Source organism: Mercurialis annua, linkage group LG5, assembly GCF_937616625.2.
Source record: "Mercurialis annua linkage group LG5, ddMerAnnu1.2, whole genome shotgun sequence".
NCBI classification, from domain to species: domain Eukaryota; kingdom Viridiplantae; phylum Streptophyta; class Magnoliopsida; order Malpighiales; family Euphorbiaceae; genus Mercurialis; species Mercurialis annua.
In genome coordinates, this window is record NC_065574.1 from 5,035,846 (window position 1) to 5,056,764 (window position 20,919).

General features: G+C 31.7%; 3 protein-coding genes across 4 annotated transcripts; 2 read left to right on the plus strand and 1 right to left on the minus strand.

Annotated features, from left to right (window-relative positions):
• The first annotated feature begins 1,612 nt into the window (after positions 1-1,612).
• Positions 1,613-6,958, plus strand: LOC126682398 (pumilio homolog 23). 2 transcript variants are annotated; one of them, XM_050378057.1, is made up of 11 exons: positions 1,613-1,747; positions 1,935-2,216; positions 2,301-2,664; positions 2,793-3,093; positions 3,568-3,731; positions 4,410-4,553; positions 4,802-4,921; positions 5,046-5,231; positions 5,591-5,739; positions 5,978-6,160; positions 6,403-6,958. In XM_050378057.1, the coding sequence occupies exons 2-11, from the start codon at positions 1,951-1,953 to the stop codon at positions 6,785-6,787; spliced, it is 2,262 nt and encodes a 753-aa protein (XP_050234014.1). In that variant the 5' UTR covers positions 1,613-1,747; positions 1,935-1,950; the 3' UTR covers positions 6,788-6,958. The 2 variants fall into 2 exon arrangements, with proteins under 2 accessions (XP_050234014.1, XP_050234015.1); XM_050378058.2 differs by having other exon boundaries at positions 1,623-1,658.
• Positions 6,959-10,618: 3,660 nt separating this feature from the next.
• LOC126682138 (ubiquitin-conjugating enzyme E2 34-like) lies at positions 10,619-14,766 on the plus strand. Its single transcript, XM_050377717.2, has 10 exons — positions 10,619-10,829; positions 11,082-11,195; positions 11,410-11,464; positions 12,779-12,817; positions 12,989-13,052; positions 13,179-13,240; positions 13,337-13,376; positions 13,529-13,556; positions 13,940-14,031; positions 14,250-14,766. Exons 2-10 carry the CDS (start codon positions 11,139-11,141, stop codon positions 14,524-14,526), a joined length of 714 nt encoding a protein of 237 aa, XP_050233674.1. The 5' UTR covers positions 10,619-10,829; positions 11,082-11,138; the 3' UTR covers positions 14,527-14,766.
• Positions 14,767-16,030: 1,264 nt separating this feature from the next.
• On the minus strand, positions 16,031-17,426 carry LOC126682402 (RING-H2 finger protein ATL3-like). The gene has a single exon (XM_050378065.2). It carries the CDS (start codon positions 16,933-16,935, stop codon positions 16,090-16,092), a length of 846 nt encoding a protein of 281 aa, XP_050234022.1. The 5' UTR covers positions 16,936-17,426; the 3' UTR covers positions 16,031-16,089.
• Between the last annotated feature and the right edge of the window lie 3,493 nt (positions 17,427-20,919).

Genomic DNA, 20,919 nt, shown 5'->3' on the forward strand with positions numbered 1-20,919 from the left:
ACTCTCTTAGGGTTGAATTTTATACTTAAGCTTTATACACTTCTGCATTTATATCCTTTACAATTATTTATATTCATCTCCTAATTGTTTCTTGTTCTTTATTTATATGAAGATAAAGTTTGAACATTTTTTTTTGAGAAACATAATGGACTTCAATTATCATGTTCATTGGGATAAAGTTTGAACATTTTAATTTCCTCAATTATCATGTTCATTGGGATAAAGTTTGAACATTTTAATTTCCTCAATTATCATGTTCATTGGGATTTCTAAATTACACACACATGCACATACGTACGAGTTTTTTTTATATACACTAAATTTATATGACCCGCTCCCAAGTAATGGTCGATATAAGTTATGAGTTCGTAAAAATTAAACCAAATCAAATAACCAAACAAATTGATATATTCAGTTTGATATTATAAAATAGTATATTTTTTAATTAGTTCAATTTTGAAAATATTTTTTTAATTAAATTTGGTAAAAATAGGACCAAACTGAAAAATTCAATCAAATCCATTAATTCATTTCGATTTAAAAATATTAATCTTTATAAATTTAGTTTGATTTAATTTTAATAAATAAATAAATAAAATTAAATTAGTTTGAAACCAAAGCATTTTTCTAGGGTATTACTATTCGCCGCCCCAAATTACTACCTACCGCACAACTTTTTACCAAAATATCCCTAAACCATTTTCAGCTAAAAAAAAACTCAATTCTCTCAACTCAACTAAAACCCCGACAAATAACCGAGCAAATTTATAATAAAAATATCAAAATCACCTAAAAATAGAAGACGGTAACCTCTAATAATTAATCGGTTTTTAAATTTTTTGTTTTTAAATTTTTAAATTTTGTTTTAATTTTTTTAATGGGTCATCGTCTTGATTAGGCGCTATCGCCTCGATTTGGCGATGGCCCTATGGGGCCATCGCCAAATGATGGCGATGACCCCTATGGGCCATCGCCATCTGAAGGAGATGGCCCATTAAAAAAAGTAAAAAAAAATTAAAAAAATTAAAAAATTAAATAAATAAAAATCGATTATTTACCGGAAGTTTTGTCTTCTATTTTTAGTCGATTTTGACATTTTTATTGTAAATTCGCTCGGATATTCGTTGGATTTTTAATTGAATTGAGAGAATTGAATTTTTGGAAAAAAAAACTGAAAATGGCTTAGGGGTATTTTGGTAAAAAGTTGGACGGTAGGTAGTAATTTGGGACGGTAAATAGTAGTCCACTATTTTTATTGTTTTTATTTTTGTCTTAGACTAAACTTCAAAAAATAAAATCTGAATAAATATCAACGCAAACAGGAATGACTGTCATTAACGAGTGAGCGAGTCAGATCAATGATGATATTGTCAAACAATCATTAACAAAGACTTTATGACTGCCAAATATACCATCCAATTATACGTATAGTGTATAAATAAAAAATTCAATTTTCAAACAAATCGAAAAATTATACTAAAAATAATAATCACTTCAATTTCTCATATTAATGGGCCTTACAGCTTTAGCCCAAGAGAGATTTTAGCAGAATCTGAGCCCAAATATTATTAATGGGCTCAACTCCCAACCAAAACTGAACACTTCTCCCCCTTCTTGTCTCTTCCACCTGCTTTATCCTGTTTAGGGTTTAACTCAAGGTTTTACACATCTCCTCATTTGTAATAAATCTCTAGTAATTTAGAAAATTTCGAAAAATATATATTCAAATTTGAAACTACAATTACAGGTATGTATTTAAACTATACTGAATTACTAATTAATTGCTTGATTGATTAATTATCATTATTTTCTTATTTAAAATATCAAATTCGATGAAAGAAATATAATTTATATTTGTTTTTACCTAGGTTCATTGTCTTTTTTTTATTTGGGTTATTAATTTTAGCTTCTGGTGTTGTGTTTTCTGTCTAAAGGAAACTGTTGGTGTTTATGGTTGCTGTTGGGTCTAAAGCTTTAATTTTATCAACAAGACTCAGAAACTGTAATTTGGTTGAAGATAGTACAATGGGTGGAGATGATTATAAGCATGGTAGAAAGAAAAAAGATATGGGTAGGAAGAATAATAAACAAAGCTTTGGTTTTGATGGGGATGATTCTAACAAAAGTGGGTACTCGTCGGGACGAGTAGCTGATGGAAGACCAAGAAAGTCATCCAAGTATCAAGGTGAATCCGAATCAATGCCGGCGGTTATCAGGTATTTTGATTATCTTTGGTTTTGTTTGAGCTAGTCTTAGTAGTAGCTGGTTAAGTATCTTAGTGATAGGAATTACACTTGTAGGCAGCAGGTTGATCCTGAAACGATGAAATACTTTTCGGAGATTGCGAATCTATTTGAAAGTAATGGAGCTGACTTGGAGGAGCGATCAGCTATTTGCAGTAATGCCCTTGAAGAAGCTGTAGGGAAAGAATTCGAACTTGCGACTGATTATATTATAAGCCATACTATGCAAAGTCTGCTTGAGGGATGTGATGTGGATCATCTTTGTAGTTTCCTCCGGAGCTGTGCAAACAAGTTTCCTTTAATTGCAATGGATAGGTCTGGTTCGCATGTTGCTGAAACTGCTCTAAGGTCTTTAGCTTTACATCTTGAGGACAATGACGCTTATTCTGTTATTGAAGAGACTCTAACTGCGATATGCAAGGTATGATGCAGGGTTTTTCTATCAAAAAAAATTTATACGTGTATTCAATATGTTATGTTTAAAAAGATCATGGCTTTGCATTCAATATGTCTTTTGTTTTGAACACCATTTGATTTGATCTCATGCAGGCGATTCTTGCCAGTCCTGTTGATATGATGTGTAATTGTCATGGCTCTCACGTGCTTCGAAGTCTTCTATGTCTTTGTGGAGGCGTGCCATTGGATTCACGAGAATTTCATGGAGCAAAGCCCTCAACAGCTCTGGCCGTGCGGCTGAACCTCAAGGAAACCCACGCTGATGGAAATGACAGCCGTCAGCTAGGATTTCCTAATTTATTGAAGTTCCTTGTATCTGAAATGTTGAAATGTTCCAGCGAAGACATTCAAACTCTGCAAGTTGATCAATACAGTAGTTTGGTTTTGCAGGCATGTTTCAGGCTTCCCTCTTTTTATATCCTTTTTCTTATGCCACTAGCTTCAGTGTATAAGCTTTCTGTTTTTATACATTGATTCATTGGAAATTGTTAGTACTCCATTCAGAATATGAATATGGACATATAGTTGGGTTGTTTGTCTAGATTACTGATATGTCTCTGTCACTCTATTCTCTTGTCAACTAAATGAATGAAGCCATGATATTGGTATCTATTATTGATGCAATTCTCATAAGTTTGGGAAATTTTATCTTTTGCAAAGAAAATTTCCGTTGTTGTGTTTGGAAATATCCTCTGTTCTTCATGCTTTTTGGGAATCTTAAGGAACTTTCTGTATGTGCATTTGATCAAAATTTTCCAGCTGGCCAAATTCCCTTTTCCTATGGCACTTAGTTTTCCTTACTTTTACTTATTGTGCATCTTTCTTCAATGACCTTGTCTGTGATCAATGTTTTTCTATCTGCAGACAGTTTTGAAGTTATTAGATCGGGAAGGTCAAGAGTTAGTGCAAATGATATCAACTTTACTTGGATCCACAGAAAAAAATTTAGCAGAGGGGAGCTTCATAGATTGGACATCAGCGGGTGAAATTCTAGAATTGATGAAAGAAACTGCTTACAGCCATTTAATGGAGGTAAATAGCATATATTTTGTATCATTAATGTGATTCATTTAATGTATCATATTTGCATTTGGACTTATGGCTTGATTTGGTTGTGGCATCAAGATGTTCCTAGTTAAGGGGCGTAATTGTTACCTTTTCTAAAGATTCGTGCTCATAAATATGATGTCAAATGATATGAGATTCTATAACAAAATCACTACAGGGCAGAGGGCAGAGAGCAGATGTATGGAAGTATAGTGTTGCTATTTTCCTGTAGAAATATACTGTAGATGTATATGTAGTATGGATGCTGCTATTATCCTGTTAATAGTTTAGACATGATTATATATGAAACACCTTACAAATTCCATTTCCCTATTTCTTTTGTCCAGCTACCACTGTGTGCTCGACAAATTTCTCATTTTGTGTAAGAAATGTACGTTGTTATCCTAATTGGTTGAGTTTTAACAGAGTTGACTACCACTAATTGCTTACTCTGGCCTTTGTAAGGACAATACTTATGTTGCTGTAGCTTATAGTTTTATAAGTAGTCCACATTCGTGTTTGCCTTGCTGCAAAGTGGTTACAAGTTGTGGTCATGGAAAGGGCATATTCATGCTATTATTTTCGGTTTATGTTGTAGTGTTTTGATATTTCTGTACCTTCTTAAATATTGATTATTTATAAAAAAAAAATTCAAATTTGCAGGTAGTCTTGGAAGTTTCTCCCGAAGGCTTGTATGATGAGATGTTTACCAAAATTTTCAGGAGTTCATTATTTGAGCTTTCTTCCCATCGTTGCAGCAACTTTGTCATTCAAGCATTGGTTTCTCATGCAAGAAACAAAGAACAAGTATGTCCTCTAACTCTAAATACTTGAGAAAGTTCAGTCTTCTCCTTAACTTTTACTGTGGTTTAAATCAGAATGTTATTATCATATTTAGGTTAGGATGAGTGTGGTTAAAAGAATTGGAAAATGTTTATTACATCAATTATTATAAAATTACATTCTGAAGTTATTATTTTTTGTCTAGCATGTTATGCCGGGTCATAATATCTTTTGAGTCTTGATGCAGCATTTGCCCTCATTTTGACTAACAGATGGAATCGATCTGGGAGGAACTTGGTCCAAAATTTAAAGATCTTCTTGAAATGGGGATGTCAGGAGTTATTGCATCACTTATTGCAGCATGTCAAAGGCATAATACCCTCGAACATCAGGTTTATTGCATGAATTACTGATCTTTTATTAAGCTATTGAAATTTACTTGGGCAAGGAACCTGATCTGTTGTGAGTACAAACATCAATCCACCAATGGTTATATTTTCCGTATTTGTTTGCCAGTGCTGCCAGGCCCTTGCTGCTGCTGTCTGCTTACCAAGTGACTCTCCAAAAGGGATTGTTCCACACATACTATTTCTTGAAAGTTACTTTGCCTTAGGCGACAAGTCCAGCTGGAACTGGCCGAATGGTATTAAGATGCATGTTATGGGATCTCTGATTCTTCAGACACTGTTCAGATTTCAAAGTGTATGTTTCCTTCTGTATTTGTGTTTATCTTCTCATCATTTTTATCTATGGCAAATTTATGACCAGTTGACCATATTTCTAACTGATTTCATCAGTCAATACCACAGGTTATGATTTAACCTTTTGGTACCAGATATATACATGCGTGTTTGTATGCATGCGCAATTGTATGATTCTTCAGTTGCTGTCTAGCTGAGTGGAAATAAAAACCGTAGTTGATATTTCTGATCATCTCAATTTGTTATGACATATCAAGAATCTCAAGGACGTTGCTACTTGCTACTACTTGGAACATATGCATTCATAGTGTAATTTTCTAATATCTCACATGAACTCATATATTCTGTTTCTGGTGACAGAAACCAATTCAGCCTTTCATCACCAGCCTTACTTCCATGGAAGTGGACCATGTTCTTCATACTGCAAAAGATGCAGCGGGAGCACGTGCTATTGAAGCTTTTCTTGGATCAAATGCTTCCTCAAAAAAAAAACTTAAATTAATTGCAAAGTATGTCATGCTAAAATGGTTATTTTTGCCTTTTATCAGTCTTTACTTTATTTCTGGTTTAAAATATAGCCAAACAAATTGTTTTTAGAAGTTCTGGTCTCTGCTAAACTTTAAGTTTGGTAGATCAACCCACCCTTTTGTATCTTGACATGTATTTGTAATTTGGAAACATTCTTGAATTTGCTTGCTAATTTACTTCAAATTTTTACCTGATGCCTGTCAATTTGAACTTCTGAAGGCTACAAGGACATTTTGGAGAGCTTGCATTGCACTCATCTGGCTCTTATACAATTGAAAAGTGCTTTGCTGCCAGTAGTTTATCCCTAAGGGAGGCCATAGCATCGGACTTGTTAGCAGTACAAAATGAACTATACAAGACGAAGCAAGGCCCTTATCTCTTAAGGAAATTAGAAATTGACAGGTAGGCTATATGGTCTGTTATTGCTCATATAATTTGTTTCCGGCTTTAGATCATATTTTCATCTTCACTCTTCTGCCTGGATGTAGCCTATTGGAGCTTTCAGTTAGCTAGAAGTTAATTTTCAAATTGTGCTCTCATAGTCAAAGTTACTTATGGAACATCTAACATTGCTTGATTAATGTTGAATTTTGGCATTTTACTGCTGTGTCAGAACTTTATAGTTTAACTTCTGACTGCAACAGATTTGCTTACCGGCCTGAACAGTGGAAGTTCAACCAAGCATCAAAACAATCAACATATGACAAATTTTCTGCCTCATTTGGATCAAGTGAGACCAAGCCATCAAAAATTGACTCCTTCCTCTCAGATACTTCTAAGACTACATCAAATACTTCCAAGATTACATCAAATCCCAAAGACGTGAAGACAATGCAGAAAGAGATTGATAATTATATGTCCTCAAATAAATATTCCAAAAAGGGTCATACGGGTTCTGAGGCCGCTGGAACATTTACAAAAGCTAAGGAAAGCATAAACCAGGTACCATTCCTATCTGGTAATATGCAGGGCAAGAAACGACATGCAAAAGATAAACCGACAAAATCTTCAAAGAAGTCGAGAGTATGATTGTGTGCATTCTCTGATATTTACTTTCAACTTCATAGTACCTCATTCGTTCTTTTGAGAACATAACTAACGAGAATTTAAATTTTGTTGTTAAGTGTAGTTGCGTAGCAAATAGTTTCTTTCTATTTATTTTTATCTTGCTCTGTGATTATGAATTGAAAATTTTGATGAGACTGGAGTTATGCTCCCTGTTTGTTTTGAGCACACAAGGCAATTGTTATCAAAATTGCATATAAGATATCAGGAAATCTATACTTTATGTGGAAAAAAAACTAATGGATACTTTAGCAGAATGAATATTGAAATGCATTATGGATTTGAAAGTGAAAACGCTATACTATGCTACTCTATACTCTATACTACACTAGCATAAAGTAAGCAGAGAACGAATTCGCGTATCAAAATTAAGAGGAAACTGAAGTAAAGAGAAAAAGAGACGTCGAAGAGACCCTGAATCTACTGTGCTGCCAGTGGTATGAAAGACTCGAAACTCTTTGCACGAAGTGGTTACTTATTATGTCTAGGATTTGGAGTACTTGGAGGTATTCTTCCGAGGGTGGAATCGACCTGCTTGAATGGATTCTTGATATTCACCTGCAAATCCTGAGAAGCATGTGAAGTTGAATCCGTGGTTGATGCTGACGATGAGGAAAGTGATCGAGGCAGCAGACGACCCTCTGCCTTATTTATTGCTGCAGATAGAATCACGGAAAGCAGAAGAGCAACAGCCGCTAGTGCTATATGGTATGCTTTCATTTTGGTATAGTCCTGTGTTTAAACTGTATGCTGCTAACTTCAAATTTTGAACTGTCTTGGTGATCAAGAACTGTATTAACTTCAAGGTGTGAACTATCTCAACTTCTAGTATAAATACTTGATTTTTCTTCTTCTTCCTGAACTGAGTAGTAAAAAGCTGAATTGGGATCTGGTGACAGTGGGATCATGTGCTCTACTTTGACTGTTAAGTAAGTTTGTTTGTGTATGAAACTTAAATATTTTTTTAATTAGTGAAAACATATTATTATGCAAAAAGGTCATGTGATCAATCACATGACAATAGTAGTTATTTTTGGGAAATTGGGATTTGAAGAAAAGATTAGTATTATAATCTGGTAAGTTGGACACTTTGGATCCCTACTGTTTTAAAACATGTTCTGTAACTGTTTTGAGACAGATGCTGGTTCAGCTTGAGATAAGCTTCAACTTTTTTTTCTTCTCATGCTTGATATTCCATTTTGTAGGATTAGACTGATTTTAAAAATTGGCACAATTTTCAGTAACTACTAGATGCATCTAAAACCTATTCAATTATAAGGTTTAAAATAATAAATTTTTAACATATTTATACCTCAATTGGATTTTCTTTTCTATTTAGTGTTGAAATAATGAATTTGAATATTTTTGATAGTATCGGTTTGATTCTTCTTTTTATTATTATTCAGCAGAGGGCCTACTCAATAGACATGTGTTAGTTATATACCGTCCATAAAACATAAGCTTATTTGACTTACACGTTAATTTAATTAATTTAATTAAAATTATATAACTATCTATAATATCTTTATTAAATAATTAATGCATTCATCTTTTCAAATGTTGATGTAATTCATATAAAATTATTTTAATAGTAAAAGTATTGAAAATTATTATTTATTATTGTTACTAAAGCCATAATCAATTTAATTAAGTTTTTTTTAGGGATCAATTTAATTAAGTTGAAAACCAATTCAATTGAGGAAATTTTCAGAAATATATCTAATTAATAAAATTCTAAAAATGAAAATAAGTCTATAATTTGAAATGCTAAAGATAAAAATAAATTCATCTTTTGTGAACGGAGTGAGTAGAATAGAGTAGTTCATTCACTTATATGTACTATAAGAATGATAATAAATTATTGATTATTGATGTTGGTTTATAAATTACCAAAAAAATTACTCCCTTCGTCTCGTTTAAGAAGGGATAAATGAGTTTTTTACATATATTAAGAAAACATTAACTACTATAGTATTTTTTTTTATTTTACCCCTATTTATGATAGTGTTGTATTTTGTGTATAGCTAATAGTCATTAATTATGGAAAGAGAAAAGGATTTAAAAAAGGAAAATTTATATAAATTGATACAAAAAAACACGACATGACTTTTTTAAGTGGGACAAATAAAAATGAGATTTGTCCCTTTTTAAATGGGACGGAGGGAGTATAATTGTTATTTAAATCACATAAAAATATATAATACAACTAGAGCTATACAAATAGTAAAAGATTGTTAATAAATAACTAAATTATTTTTTTATTCTAAAAAAACTAAATTATTTTAAGAAAGTACAGTGTCGATTCTTAATTCATTTTGCATCACTCCACACATAAAATAGGATACACAATAACTTAAATCCCAAGCAAAATAGCATTGTCAAAAATAAGAATAATTTTCCATTGAACAAAGGGTCAATGCGCCCCCTCAACTTGTGACACGGGGTCATCTAGCACAATTTATATTTTTTGAGCAACGAATCTCAAAACTCTTCATTTTTGGGTCAAATAACCCCATAATTTATATTAATATTTTAAAAAATAGATTTAGGATAATTATATCGCAATAATTATGGAAGTATTTAAGTATTTTTTTATATCTCTCACCTCCGATTTGTATTTTACGCGTTTTAAAAATATAATTATGGGATTATTTGACCCAAAAATAAAAAAAATTGGGGTTAATTGCTCAAAAAAAATATAAATTGAATTAGATGAATCTGTGTCACAAGTTCAGGGGGCGCGTTGACCCTTTGTTCATTTTCCATTTGAATCTGATAAACAAAATGTCAGAATAAGAAACAGGAGTCAGCTTATGCTATTTTTATAAACTTGATGGCATGGCATGTAATTTTCTGTATTTTGTACCCATAATTTGACCACTCTAGGCCAGCTGGAAGTATCTATTCACAAGGAATATTTTGTTTCATTGGTACTTGATATTTTTGGATCTAACAATTTAGTATTTACACTTTTTTTTATTCTAATAAATGTTTGAAGTTATGAATCACAATCCCTTAATTTTTGTCTGTTTTATTTTAGCTGACAGTTGTAAAATTTCTGATTATTAAGTGATAGTATAACAAAGAAAAATATTATCGTCATTTTGCAACATTTTCATCAAAAAGATATTGATTTGAATGCTTATAATACAATTGATCCGGCAAATAAAATTTACGAATATTAGAAAAAAGAACATTAGGAAAATGTTAATAATATTTAATAATTTTTTTAATAATATCGCTAGTATGGTGCTAATATGTCACTGATATGTGTTTGTTTTATTAAATATGAAACTGTTTGATGTTGATTAATAAATTTTAGAGATAGGTAATGATTTATTATTTTTGGAGATGATTTTGATTTATAAACTGTAATTGTACATTTAGATACTCGAAGATAGTTGATAATTATTAATCAAACAAAACAATATAGAAAATGTAAATAAATACGATTGTCAATCTTCAAGTATGTAAATGCGCAATTGTCAATCTTTAAGTATGTAAACGAGCAATTGCCAATCTTCAAGTATGTAAATGAGTAATTGCCAATCTTCAGATATGTAATGAGCAACTACCAATCTTCAAGTATCTAAATGCACATTTGTCAATCTTCAAGTATCTAAACACACAATTATCAAAAAAGAAAAATAGCCAATTGACAAAGACGAACGACAACCAACCAAACCAAGCAGATAAAACAAACGAGAGCCTATCAGTCTCCACAAATCCAAAAACAACTCATCAAAACGGTGCGTTTTCTCACGTCAACCGACGCATCAAACAAAACTCAAAACAAATCGTCGTTTCATCCAATTTTTCTTTTAACGTCACCGATGACAGTCCAATCAAAACAGCCTCCAGCTTTATCATTCATCGTCGCCATCTCTACTGCTACACACACCTTTAATTAAAAATAAAAATAAAACATCATAACAGGTTAATCATCAATCTTTTTCCGTTACAATCATCCATTTTTCTTTGCGGAGATTAATTCATCTAATCTCAGGTAATAATTTATAATCTTTGATTCGCTTTTTAATACCGATCGACCGATCGATGTTAATTTACCTTTTTAGATTGTTTAATTTGATTTGTAGATTTTAATTGATTGACTCGATTTTTATTAAATTATTTGAATCTGCGCATTGATCTTGTTTTTGTATACAGATTTACGTTGCAGTTTTGTTTTAAATTAGTTATGCGCTAATTTATAGTTTGATTAGAATAATTGTGATTAATTTGTTTCTTTCTGTAACAGCTGATTTCTTAGGGTTCTTAGTTCAACTGAATAAATAAAAGAAGGGGATAATCATATATGGCGGATAAAACGTGTCTCATGCGGCTTCAGAAGGAGTATAGAGCACTATGTAAAGTATGTTTTGTTGTTTTAGTACAAATTGCATTATTATGCTTCAATCTGTTTGTATTTGTAAAATTAAGAAGAAGAATAAGATTTTCAATTGCTTAGTTTAGTAGGCTCGATATTCTGTGTTTAATGTATTGTGTGAATATTTATTTCTATGATGTATTGTTGTTGGATGGCTGTAGTTTCTTTTATCCATGATGGTTTTGTAATGAACTTGTAGGAGCCCGTGCCTCATGTTGTTGCCCGTCCTTCCCCAAAAGACATCCTTGAATGGCGTAAGTTCTTGTTAGTCTTTGTCTTCTTTATTCTTGTGTTTCAAATCATGAATAGAATTGACTAAATGTTCTTAATCGACTACCATTTCTTCCTTTGTATATAGGTTTAGGTAGAAAACATAGAATTGTAAGTTAATCTAATCTCTTTGCAGAAATTAGATTTAGGGTGTATGTTTTTGTTCATTTGACTTAGATTGTAGAATTTATTTATTAGTGCCTGGACCGCTAGCTTTGTGCTATTCTCACCAACATTGTTTGGGCAAAACGAAAGTAAAATAAGGAATATGTTTTGGTATAGAAATTAAAGTAAGAGAAAGTTATTATAAGTCTTGCCTAGTTTGGGAGGTGAGTAAAGTAAACTGTGGTTTGATAATGATTTTTTTAGTTAAGGTACAAACAAACTTTACTTCCTCAAACAAACCATCAATTTGGTTGGTTGAGATATGAGGGTTTTGGAGGTTTTTGAAACCATTCAAAGCGTTACCCCATATCTACCTTCTTCTCATACACTAGTGGAAATCCACTGAATGTTCTATTACTTTTAAATCCTCCTCATCCCTCAGTCCAAATGGGTTATAGTTGAAAGAACTCAGATGCTTATGTTGTTATTATATTTGCCATGAAATAAATGCTAGGAAAACAAGATATCAAGATGTATATGCAACAGTTAGAAGACTACCAAGCGCAGGTTACATGGATGCATAGAGTTTTAGGAGGTTTTTTATTTGAATTGTATATGTAAAGACAGGCTTTTGTTTGACATGAGTGAAATATTATAGGGTGCATGTGCAAGTGGGAATGACTGGTTTAGCAATTGGATGGAAATATGAGAATGTCACATTCTTAGTTTACAGTGCTGTGAGATATAATTTCTTTTAGCATTAGAAATCAATCGTCCTAGACAGGGGTATGTTATTATATGCTATATAATAAGATCAACACGTCATAAGAAATGGGATTGCACAAAAAAACAACTATGCAGATCAAATTGTTTACTCAGACATATGGTGATTGCAAGTGGGAAGTGAAGAATTAACTGTTTTTGGATCATTCATATGAATGTTTAGTAATTGTTAAGTACATCAATTGGCCAGGGAGATTCATTATTGATATGTTGTTCTAATATTAATGAAACCTTGAGTCATTTATTGCTTGTCTGAGTTAACTAGGTTGCTTACACCTTTGCTCAGTCTTCTAACATCAGAGGATAGTTACTAGTCAGAATTTGTTGCTATTAGTTTTTGCCCACACGACCTTGCTATTACTTTGTTATCTCTGTCTTTTCAATACTGATGTTGGTTAACTTGAATCCAGATTATGTGTTGGAGGGAAGTGAAGGGACACCTTTTGCAGGTCTGCTATTTTTATTTTCAATGTGGTATTTGTTTTTTGTTTTTGAGAGGAACAATGTGGTATTTGTTACTGATTATGCAATTACATTGCTATATTTATTGTTATCAATCAAGATTCTGATGTCAATCTTTTGGTTGCTTACATGAAAAATCTGGACATTGTGGTGATAAGGTGGATGCTATTATGGGAAGATTAAGTTTCCTCCTGATTATCCTTACAGTCCTCCTGGAATCACGTAATGCATTTACTAGCTGCTTTTCTTTTTAATCTAAGAAATTCTATTTTTTTCGCCTTTCTTTAGCAGGGATTTTTCTTTATAAAGCTATCATAACCTTTTTTTATGTATATAAATTCTCTGCAGCATGATCACACCCAATGGACGTTTCATGACTCAAAAGAAAATATGCTTATCCATGAGTGATTGTAAGTTCCTTGAAAGTTTGTTGATGGAAAATGAATACTGTCTTAACTTCAATAACATAATTTGATTTGATTGGCCTTGATCTTGTTGCCTTGCAGTTCACCCGGAAACTTGGAACCCTATGTGGTCTGTATCAAGGTAAAACATCTCCTTGTTTTGAAGGGTCTTTACTGGTTTCATTTGTGCAAATCTTGTATGATATGCTGATTCTTGTTTTTTCCATTGCGTATGTAGCTTTAGCATATGTTGCTGTAGTTTTTTTAACACTCTTCCTGCTTCTGTTACTGCAGCATCCTTACAGGGCTTCTTTCCTTTATGGTGAGTTTGTTGGAGCTATTTTCTGGACAAATTGTTTCCAATTTTAGTTTTGTTTCTAGAGATCATCTCTTGCTTCATAATTCGTATTTTTGAGTTAACTTGTTGCATTTGTATATTTGTTTTATGGCTGGGACGGGATCAAGGAAAAGGACCCATGTAGCATGGCCAACTACGTGTAGTTTTGAGTCATGGCTTAGTTCAGTTAAAAAGGAGCTGAAAGCTTGCTCCTGTAACTATTACAGATTGCTAGCAGAATGGCTTTGTTGTATGGTTATTTCATTTTTGGAAACCTAGAGTCTGCTCTTAATGCAATGGCAGTTAGAAGCACCTGAAACTTTAGCTTTCTGTAGAATTCCATCTCAAATATGAAACTTTATTTGCAGGTGGACAACAGTCCTACTACAGGCAGCGTGAACACTACTGCCGCCGAGAAGCTACGTCTAGCAAAGGCCTCTCTAGCTTTCAATTGTAAAAAGTACGTCTCTCCACCTTCACAGGATTTCTTTTTGCATTACTTTGGTATTGTATTCGGTCTTGTCCATTCATAGAAACGAAATAAACAGTCGATGTCCTATTCTTCATATCTAAAATGGGAAGTATCCGGGTTTTTTCATTAGTCTCTTCTTTGGTTACTTAAGTTGCTCTGCTTTTGTGTGTTCTGAAAATTCAATTGGCGATTCTCATATGCAACAGCCCAACTTTCAAAAAGTTGTTTCCAGAGTATGTGGACAAGTATAACCAGCAGCAGTCTGAGCAGATTTTGTCAGATCAAGTTTCAGCTAAATTGTCACAAGACGACAAATCCAAACCTACATCGGAAAAAGCTGACAATTCCTTGGGAGAAGATGCGAAAAAAGATGCACAGAAGGATGCAAGAAGAAACAGAAAACAAACATTCCCAACCTGGCTGATGCTCTTGCTTGTTTCCGCCTTTGGTGTCGTAATGGCTTTGCCTCTGCTTCAACTTTGATACACAAAGACCGGAAATGAAGATTATGAGAGTCGTTAGGGGACATTGAAGGTTATGATAGTGTCAGAACTTGTGGTGGTAGGGATTTGCAGTGTCGGAACTTGTATAGAGGTTAATGCTCAAAGAGGCTCACTTGGGGTCTTATTATTGGCTGTTTGTTAGATAATGCCAAAAAATTACATGCTTTGTGAGATTTATTTCTTAGATCTAATTGAAGAAATTATGTGTGGTAACTGGTAATATAGGTTATTCTTTTTCCTAGGTCAAAAAAATATGCATATGCTTGATAACTCCGCATATTCAAACAGTATATGAGTGTATATTTGGTTTGAACTGATTTTTTTTTCTTTCAAAAATCGAATCAAATCGAACTTAAAGATATTTTGTTTTTTGAATTAAACTGAATTGAACTAATCAGTCCGACTAATTTGTGAGCTGGTTTGAATTTTTTGTTTGGTTGGTATCAAATCTTAACTAAATTTTTTTTATTCTAAAATTGAATGAACCTGAAAAAATTAATTTTTTTATCACCAAATTAGACAAGTTTCTCGATTTGGTTTTTTTTGGAGAACTTAAGTTCTTTTCAAGGGATTTTAGACGCATATTTGCATTATAGGAGAATAGCTCAAGGGATAAAATGAGCTATTTTTTTTTAATGAATAAATGAGCTAAAATATTAATTTGTGATATACAGTTTGGAGGTTAAGGGATAAAATGAGCTAAAATATCAATTTTGATAGTATTTTTGTCCAAAACCACGAGCTTCACCTAATTTAATCTTGTATAACAAGTTCGAAAAGTAAAACGAATATTTGTTCAATTTTTCTCTCTCACTTTGCAGGAACTGTACAATTGTGAACTTTACTTGTTTTCTTTTCATCTTCCTTTTCTTCATGGATCACTGCAAATATACTATTATTTCTTGAATTTGATTATATATTAATCTTTTTTGTTTAAGGAAACAGTGAATAAATTTATTGTGTACCCAAGACTGAAAGAGTCTGTTGTGTACCCAAACTCTGAGACCAATGACTCTGTCACGGTGGCTATCAGTTTGATCCTCAAGTGGTTTTTTTAGAGGTAATATTCAATTTTCTTTCTTTATCAAATTTCATTACTATGTGACATAATTAAATTTCATGGCCAAGACCTTTTGGTTGATAATTAATGGTTTGTACAATAAACTTGCATGGCTAGTTTTTTTTATGTTCAGAATTGTATACTCAATTTCATGGCCAAGACGTTTTGGTGGTTTTTAATGTTAAAACGACAAACTTCCAAATGCAAAATAAAAATAAAAATTAAGCTTATTTTTACCATGTTTTAAAATATATATTTAAATCGCTACAAACGTGAAAAGTGATTCCTTTAGCCTATATATGGAGAATGAAGATGTTCAACTAGAAGAAAAAGAGAAAATCACATTAAAATCTCTACAAAAACATACAAATAAACATTTAGAACACTTAAATTGTTAAACTAAATTAAGCCAATGTCAACGAGATATGCAAATATCTTCAGTCATTCATAAGCAAATACAAATCCTCATCTCACTGATTAAATTTAAACATCAACATTAACTTTTTTTTCTCTACTTAATAATCTCTTAAATGACCTTAATCTTTGTGTCGGCACCGGAGACTTACTCGATTCTTCCTCACTATAATCACTTAATTCCAAAGGAATTTCAATTACCACCATTTCTTCTTCCCTAACACCATTTCCTGACCCTGAAGTTGATGAAGAAGAAGAAGAAGATGCCTGAGGATAACTCCCTTCCTCCAAATGGCCGCCGCCACCGCCACCTCCGGCACCGGCGCCGGCGGTGCTGACTTGAGTTTGGTCACCCCAAAACAAGACATTTGTAGGAAAATGTGGAGATTCTGATGAATACCCGGAAACCAAAATCTCCTCTAGAGATTGATTACTATTAATTTCATGCAAATCAGTGAAAGTTTCTTCATGCTGTGGAGCTACTGAGTTTCTACAAAGAGGACACGTGGAGTGTGATTGGAACCACATGTCAATACATTCGACATGAAATGCATGGTTACATTTTGGCAGCAGTCTAGCTTTTTCACCTTGTGTAATTTCCGACAGACAAACTGCACATTCTAACCCTTCTTTTAACTCTTCACTAGACTGGAATATTACTACCGGTAATGATCTTAGTATTGAGATGTCTAGCCCTCTACGAACTGGGTCTTGCCCGGGGTTGAAGACGAATCTGCGGCGGTTTCGGCGAGGTTGAGGTGGCGGAGTTGGTTCTGCAGCACTCCACAGAAACCATTTTGCGTAAAGATGAAGTAAGAAAACGAAAACTACCACCAGGAATAGAATTATGATAGCGATTACCATAATCTTGCCTGTAATTTCTACTGTATTTGAGTTATCTAATTCACCACTCATATTTAGGACACCCGGTAAAGAAGATCTTTGATACGCCTATACAGCAAACTGCTAGGTCGTGAGTTTAATTTCTAACACAAACGCTCTCTTCCTCCCCAATTATAAAAAGAAAATGAAGAAATGAACAGGACCCAGGCGAGAATTTGAAGAAAGATTATAAAAAATGTATGTAGTTTTAAGTTTTTCAATAAAGATTATATAATGGGCTTAGAAATGAATCAAGAATGAAAATAAGGAAGAGACAAGAATGTGATTCAAAGAAATGAACTTTGAAGACGGGAGAATTGGATTTATAACTAAATGTGTAAGATTGACTAATTGATGAAGAAGATGATGATGAGGAGTTTAAGGGTCTAAATGAAAATTCTGAAAAATTTAAAAAGAATTGTGAAGACTGTCACTTTCTTGAATCTGCGTTGCGTTTGTAAATTCCTTATTTTGCTTCTTCTTATTTCTCTTCTTTCTTTTGACTCTTCATTTAATGGCTTGCTATTAAGGACGACTCTCTTTGAAAGTTGAATTGTTTTTCAGTAATTAATTCATTACTTTATATACCATTCCTAGACGCACATAGTAAAGCGTTTTTTTTTTAAATGAAGTCGCAAGTTCAAATCATATTCATATATGCATTTGTTTTTTTTTTAATAGAATTCATTAAACTTAATTAATCGAATATGAAACAGTTATATATGTAAAAAATTCAAAAAAATTCGAAAACTAAATCCAATAAACTGACATATAACAGAAAACATGCTACTTGATTTGCAGATCTATTTATGAAAATAAAAAATAAATTATCTAACTGTTTTACAATAAAGTGCCGCTTACGCTAAATTTTCAACATCACCCGTAAATTAATTTATGCATCTGTTTAAAATTTGGGGTCACAGTTGTATAATTATTTTCATTGCAAGTGTACAATAAATTCACCACCATCACTACCTTATTTATTTTTTCAAAATTATTAAAATAACTAATAATATTGAAAAATAAAACAAAGTAAGTAGAAATGATTAAATGCCACCATAGATTTTGAGATAAAGAGTTTGCAGAAGAGGTACAATTTGACCTGTAAATGAGGTCTGTATTTAAGAATCTTCTGTGTCTGCTTCAAACTTCTGAGCCGACCATGTGATTCCATATTTCCTTTTGGGTTGAACTAGTCAATCACTACATAAATCATCAATGTCTATACGTAATTGCCTTTCTTCTAGCGGAGAGTATTCCGCCGGTTCGATCAAAGCCGAACCAAATTCTTTAAAACCGACTAAACAAAAAATGAGTAGCTTAAAATCTAGACCGATCGATATTAGATTTTAACTAAGGTCATCCGGAAAAAATTTAAAATTTTAAAATCAAACCAAACTAAAAAAAAATGGAATATCATTCGGCTCAATTAAAAAATCGGTTATTCAGTAAATTCAATTAATTTTGTTTTTTCAAAATTAAAATCGAAACCGGATAGAACAGAAAAATAAAAATCAAAACAAAAGCGACCTAACTTATCACCAAATTGAACTAGGTGAAAATCATTGGATTAATTAGTGAATTCGATCAGTCAGATATGTTGGCCACCCCTATGCTCTTCAATTGTTTATTTTTTTAATGGATGAGAATGTAAAAATAAAATTTACTAGAAGAATTACAAGTTTAACTTGATTGTAATAAATAGTAAAAAAGTTGTAATTTTTTAAAAGAATTTAATGAAAATATTAGAATAGGTTACGTAAGCTAATTAAAACACATCTGAAATAATCAAACAAAAACCTAATCCCAATTATTCATCCGGAAAATTCGCTAATCGCCACCCTCCTTTTGCCATGGTTGTCGTCAACATAATTTGACTTTATTTTCATAATTAGGAGTTCAAATTTAAATTTTTTTTCTTTCAAATTATTGCCTTCTCTCATCGCACATACACAATACAATATAAGTGTAACGAATTATCAAAAATGTATTATGCATATATATTATACATAAAATATAATCATAAATAGTAATGTCAAATGGTGCTAGAAAGTTTTTCAAAATTTTCTTAATTCTCTTTTTTAAATTTACAAATCGATCGTAATCTAATAATTTCATTGCAATTATATGTAAAATTTTAATCAATTTAATTCCGGAAATATTTTCATTCAGTGTAATATTTATTTGTGTTTTTTTGTTATTTGTTAATTCAATCTGCATTTTATACATAGATTACTTATTAATTTATGATAATAATATTTGAGCTATATGTCCTTTTATCCATCTAAAAATTTATATATTATAAATTACACATCAAATTTATAATTTAGATCAAATAATGAAATCATTGTAATTCATATTAGAATTATTGCCTTTTCTTTATTGTAGAATAACCTCTTAATAATTAAAGCTTTTTATAGTATTGTTAGAGCTATTATTGTTGTTGGAAATATGATACGATGGGGGAAAATATCATTTAAATATCGATAAATATATCACATGTATGATGTCGTCTACATCAGTATGCGAAGATAACAGTTAATTAAATAAAAATTTGGTTTAAGAATATGTCACTTTTATTAATTTTAGGTACCAGTTTGGAAAAAACAAATTATTAGGTACCGTTTAAATCGAGGGAATTTGAAGTAATAAATTTCATGAATATGCACATCCATTTGAATTTGGTAAGAAAAAATGTTATGAGAATTTATGGATTGTGATGATCCTTCATCCTTCAAAATCCATTATTTAATTTTTCATCTTCTAAGTGAAGAAGTTGAAATCTATCATTTTTAATGAATGTTGGATAGAATTATAATTTAAATATAGCAAATATATCGCGATAAATTCATGAATTTCGTATTCATTCTAAACAATGAAATATATAAAACCATCGATTCTACATTATGATACTATGGATTTAAAATCTGTAAATTTAATAAAATCCATGAATTTCAAAATCTCTCTATCCAAACAGTTCTTAAGATTCTAGTTAAAAATCGAATCAAATTTAAAGATTAAAATTGTGTATTTGGCCATGTATGAATCGAATAGAAAAATATGCATGTTTCATCTTCTAATCCCATTTATGTATTTATTCATTTAACTACCGCAAGAAAATCTCATCAGCTTGCACTTACATCACTGTATGGATTAATCTGTCAATTAATAGAATTACAACTTAAACAAAAAAATTACAGTTTCAGACATGATTGATGTATTTTAAATCTCTGAAAAGGGCAAAAAAACAGGTGCATATAGGTTGATAATTAGGCTCAATGCACATGGAAGTCTAGTGAACTAATCTTTCTCATAGTAATTGGCCATAATTTTGGGCTTTATTGAAAGTAAAAAGGAAAATTTAGGTGAGACAAAATGATGAACTTGGAATGATATATTTCCATTATGGCTATTTATCATCATTTTTAATAGACACAAACGTGCTATGAGGGCATGTTTTTCAGAATAATTATACAATAGAGCCGTTGCACTATATTATTCGTGCAACAAACCAATTATACGTTAGTTATGTGAAAAAATAAATAATAAAAAAATAAGTAATAATTAAAAGATTTTCTATCGCAAATGACGTGGCGCAAGGGTTGCATGAGATAAACACTCTGTTTTTCATTGCCTCTTTTATTTAAATGGAGCGGAATTCTATTTTTCGAATTTGACATTGTTCGATTATTTTTTTTGGACAATCTATAATTTATTTGATTTTTAAAAGATTAGACCAAACAATAGGGGTTGCCACGGTTTATAAACCGCGGGTTTTAGTTCGGAACCGTCGGTTCACAATTCAATAAATATTTAAACCGACTTTGAATTGTTCTTCATACGGTTTCGGGCCGGTTCGGAATCAAACAGTTTCGATTCATGGTTCCGGTTTTAGCTAGTTCACAAATTTTGTAAAAATATTTTATAAAAAATTAAATTTAAATATTTGAAATTAAATTAAAATAAATATAAAATTTAATATAAGCGATTAGTTATAGTTAAAATAAAAAATCCATT

What these genes read in the sequence shown, in the direction of transcription:
- LOC126682398 (XM_050378057.1), top strand. Translation starts at nt 1,951, where the DNA reads ATGGTTGCTGTTGGGTCTAAAGCTTTAATTTTATCAACAAGACTCAGA. An exon ending in TCAATGCCGGCGGTTATCAG is followed by an intron (nt 2,217 to 2,300) that starts GTATTTTGATTA and finishes TTACACTTGTAG; the next exon opens with GCAGCAGGTTGATCCTGAAA. An exon ending in TAGTTTGGTTTTGCAGGCAT is followed by an intron (nt 3,094 to 3,567) that starts GTTTCAGGCTTC and finishes ATCTGCAGACAG; the next exon opens with TTTTGAAGTTATTAGATCGG.
- LOC126682138 (XM_050377717.2), top strand. Translation starts at nt 11,139, where the DNA reads ATGGCGGATAAAACGTGTCTCATGCGGCTTCAGAAGGAGTATAGAGCA. An exon ending in AAAAGACATCCTTGAATGGC is followed by an intron (nt 11,465 to 12,778) that starts GTAAGTTCTTGT and finishes ACTTGAATCCAG; the next exon opens with ATTATGTGTTGGAGGGAAGT. An exon ending in CAGGGCTTCTTTCCTTTATG is followed by an intron (nt 13,557 to 13,939) that starts GTGAGTTTGTTG and finishes CTTTATTTGCAG; the next exon opens with GTGGACAACAGTCCTACTAC.
- LOC126682402 (XM_050378065.2), bottom strand. Translation starts at nt 16,935, where the DNA reads ATGAGTGGTGAATTAGATAACTCAAATACAGTAGAAATTACAGGCAAG.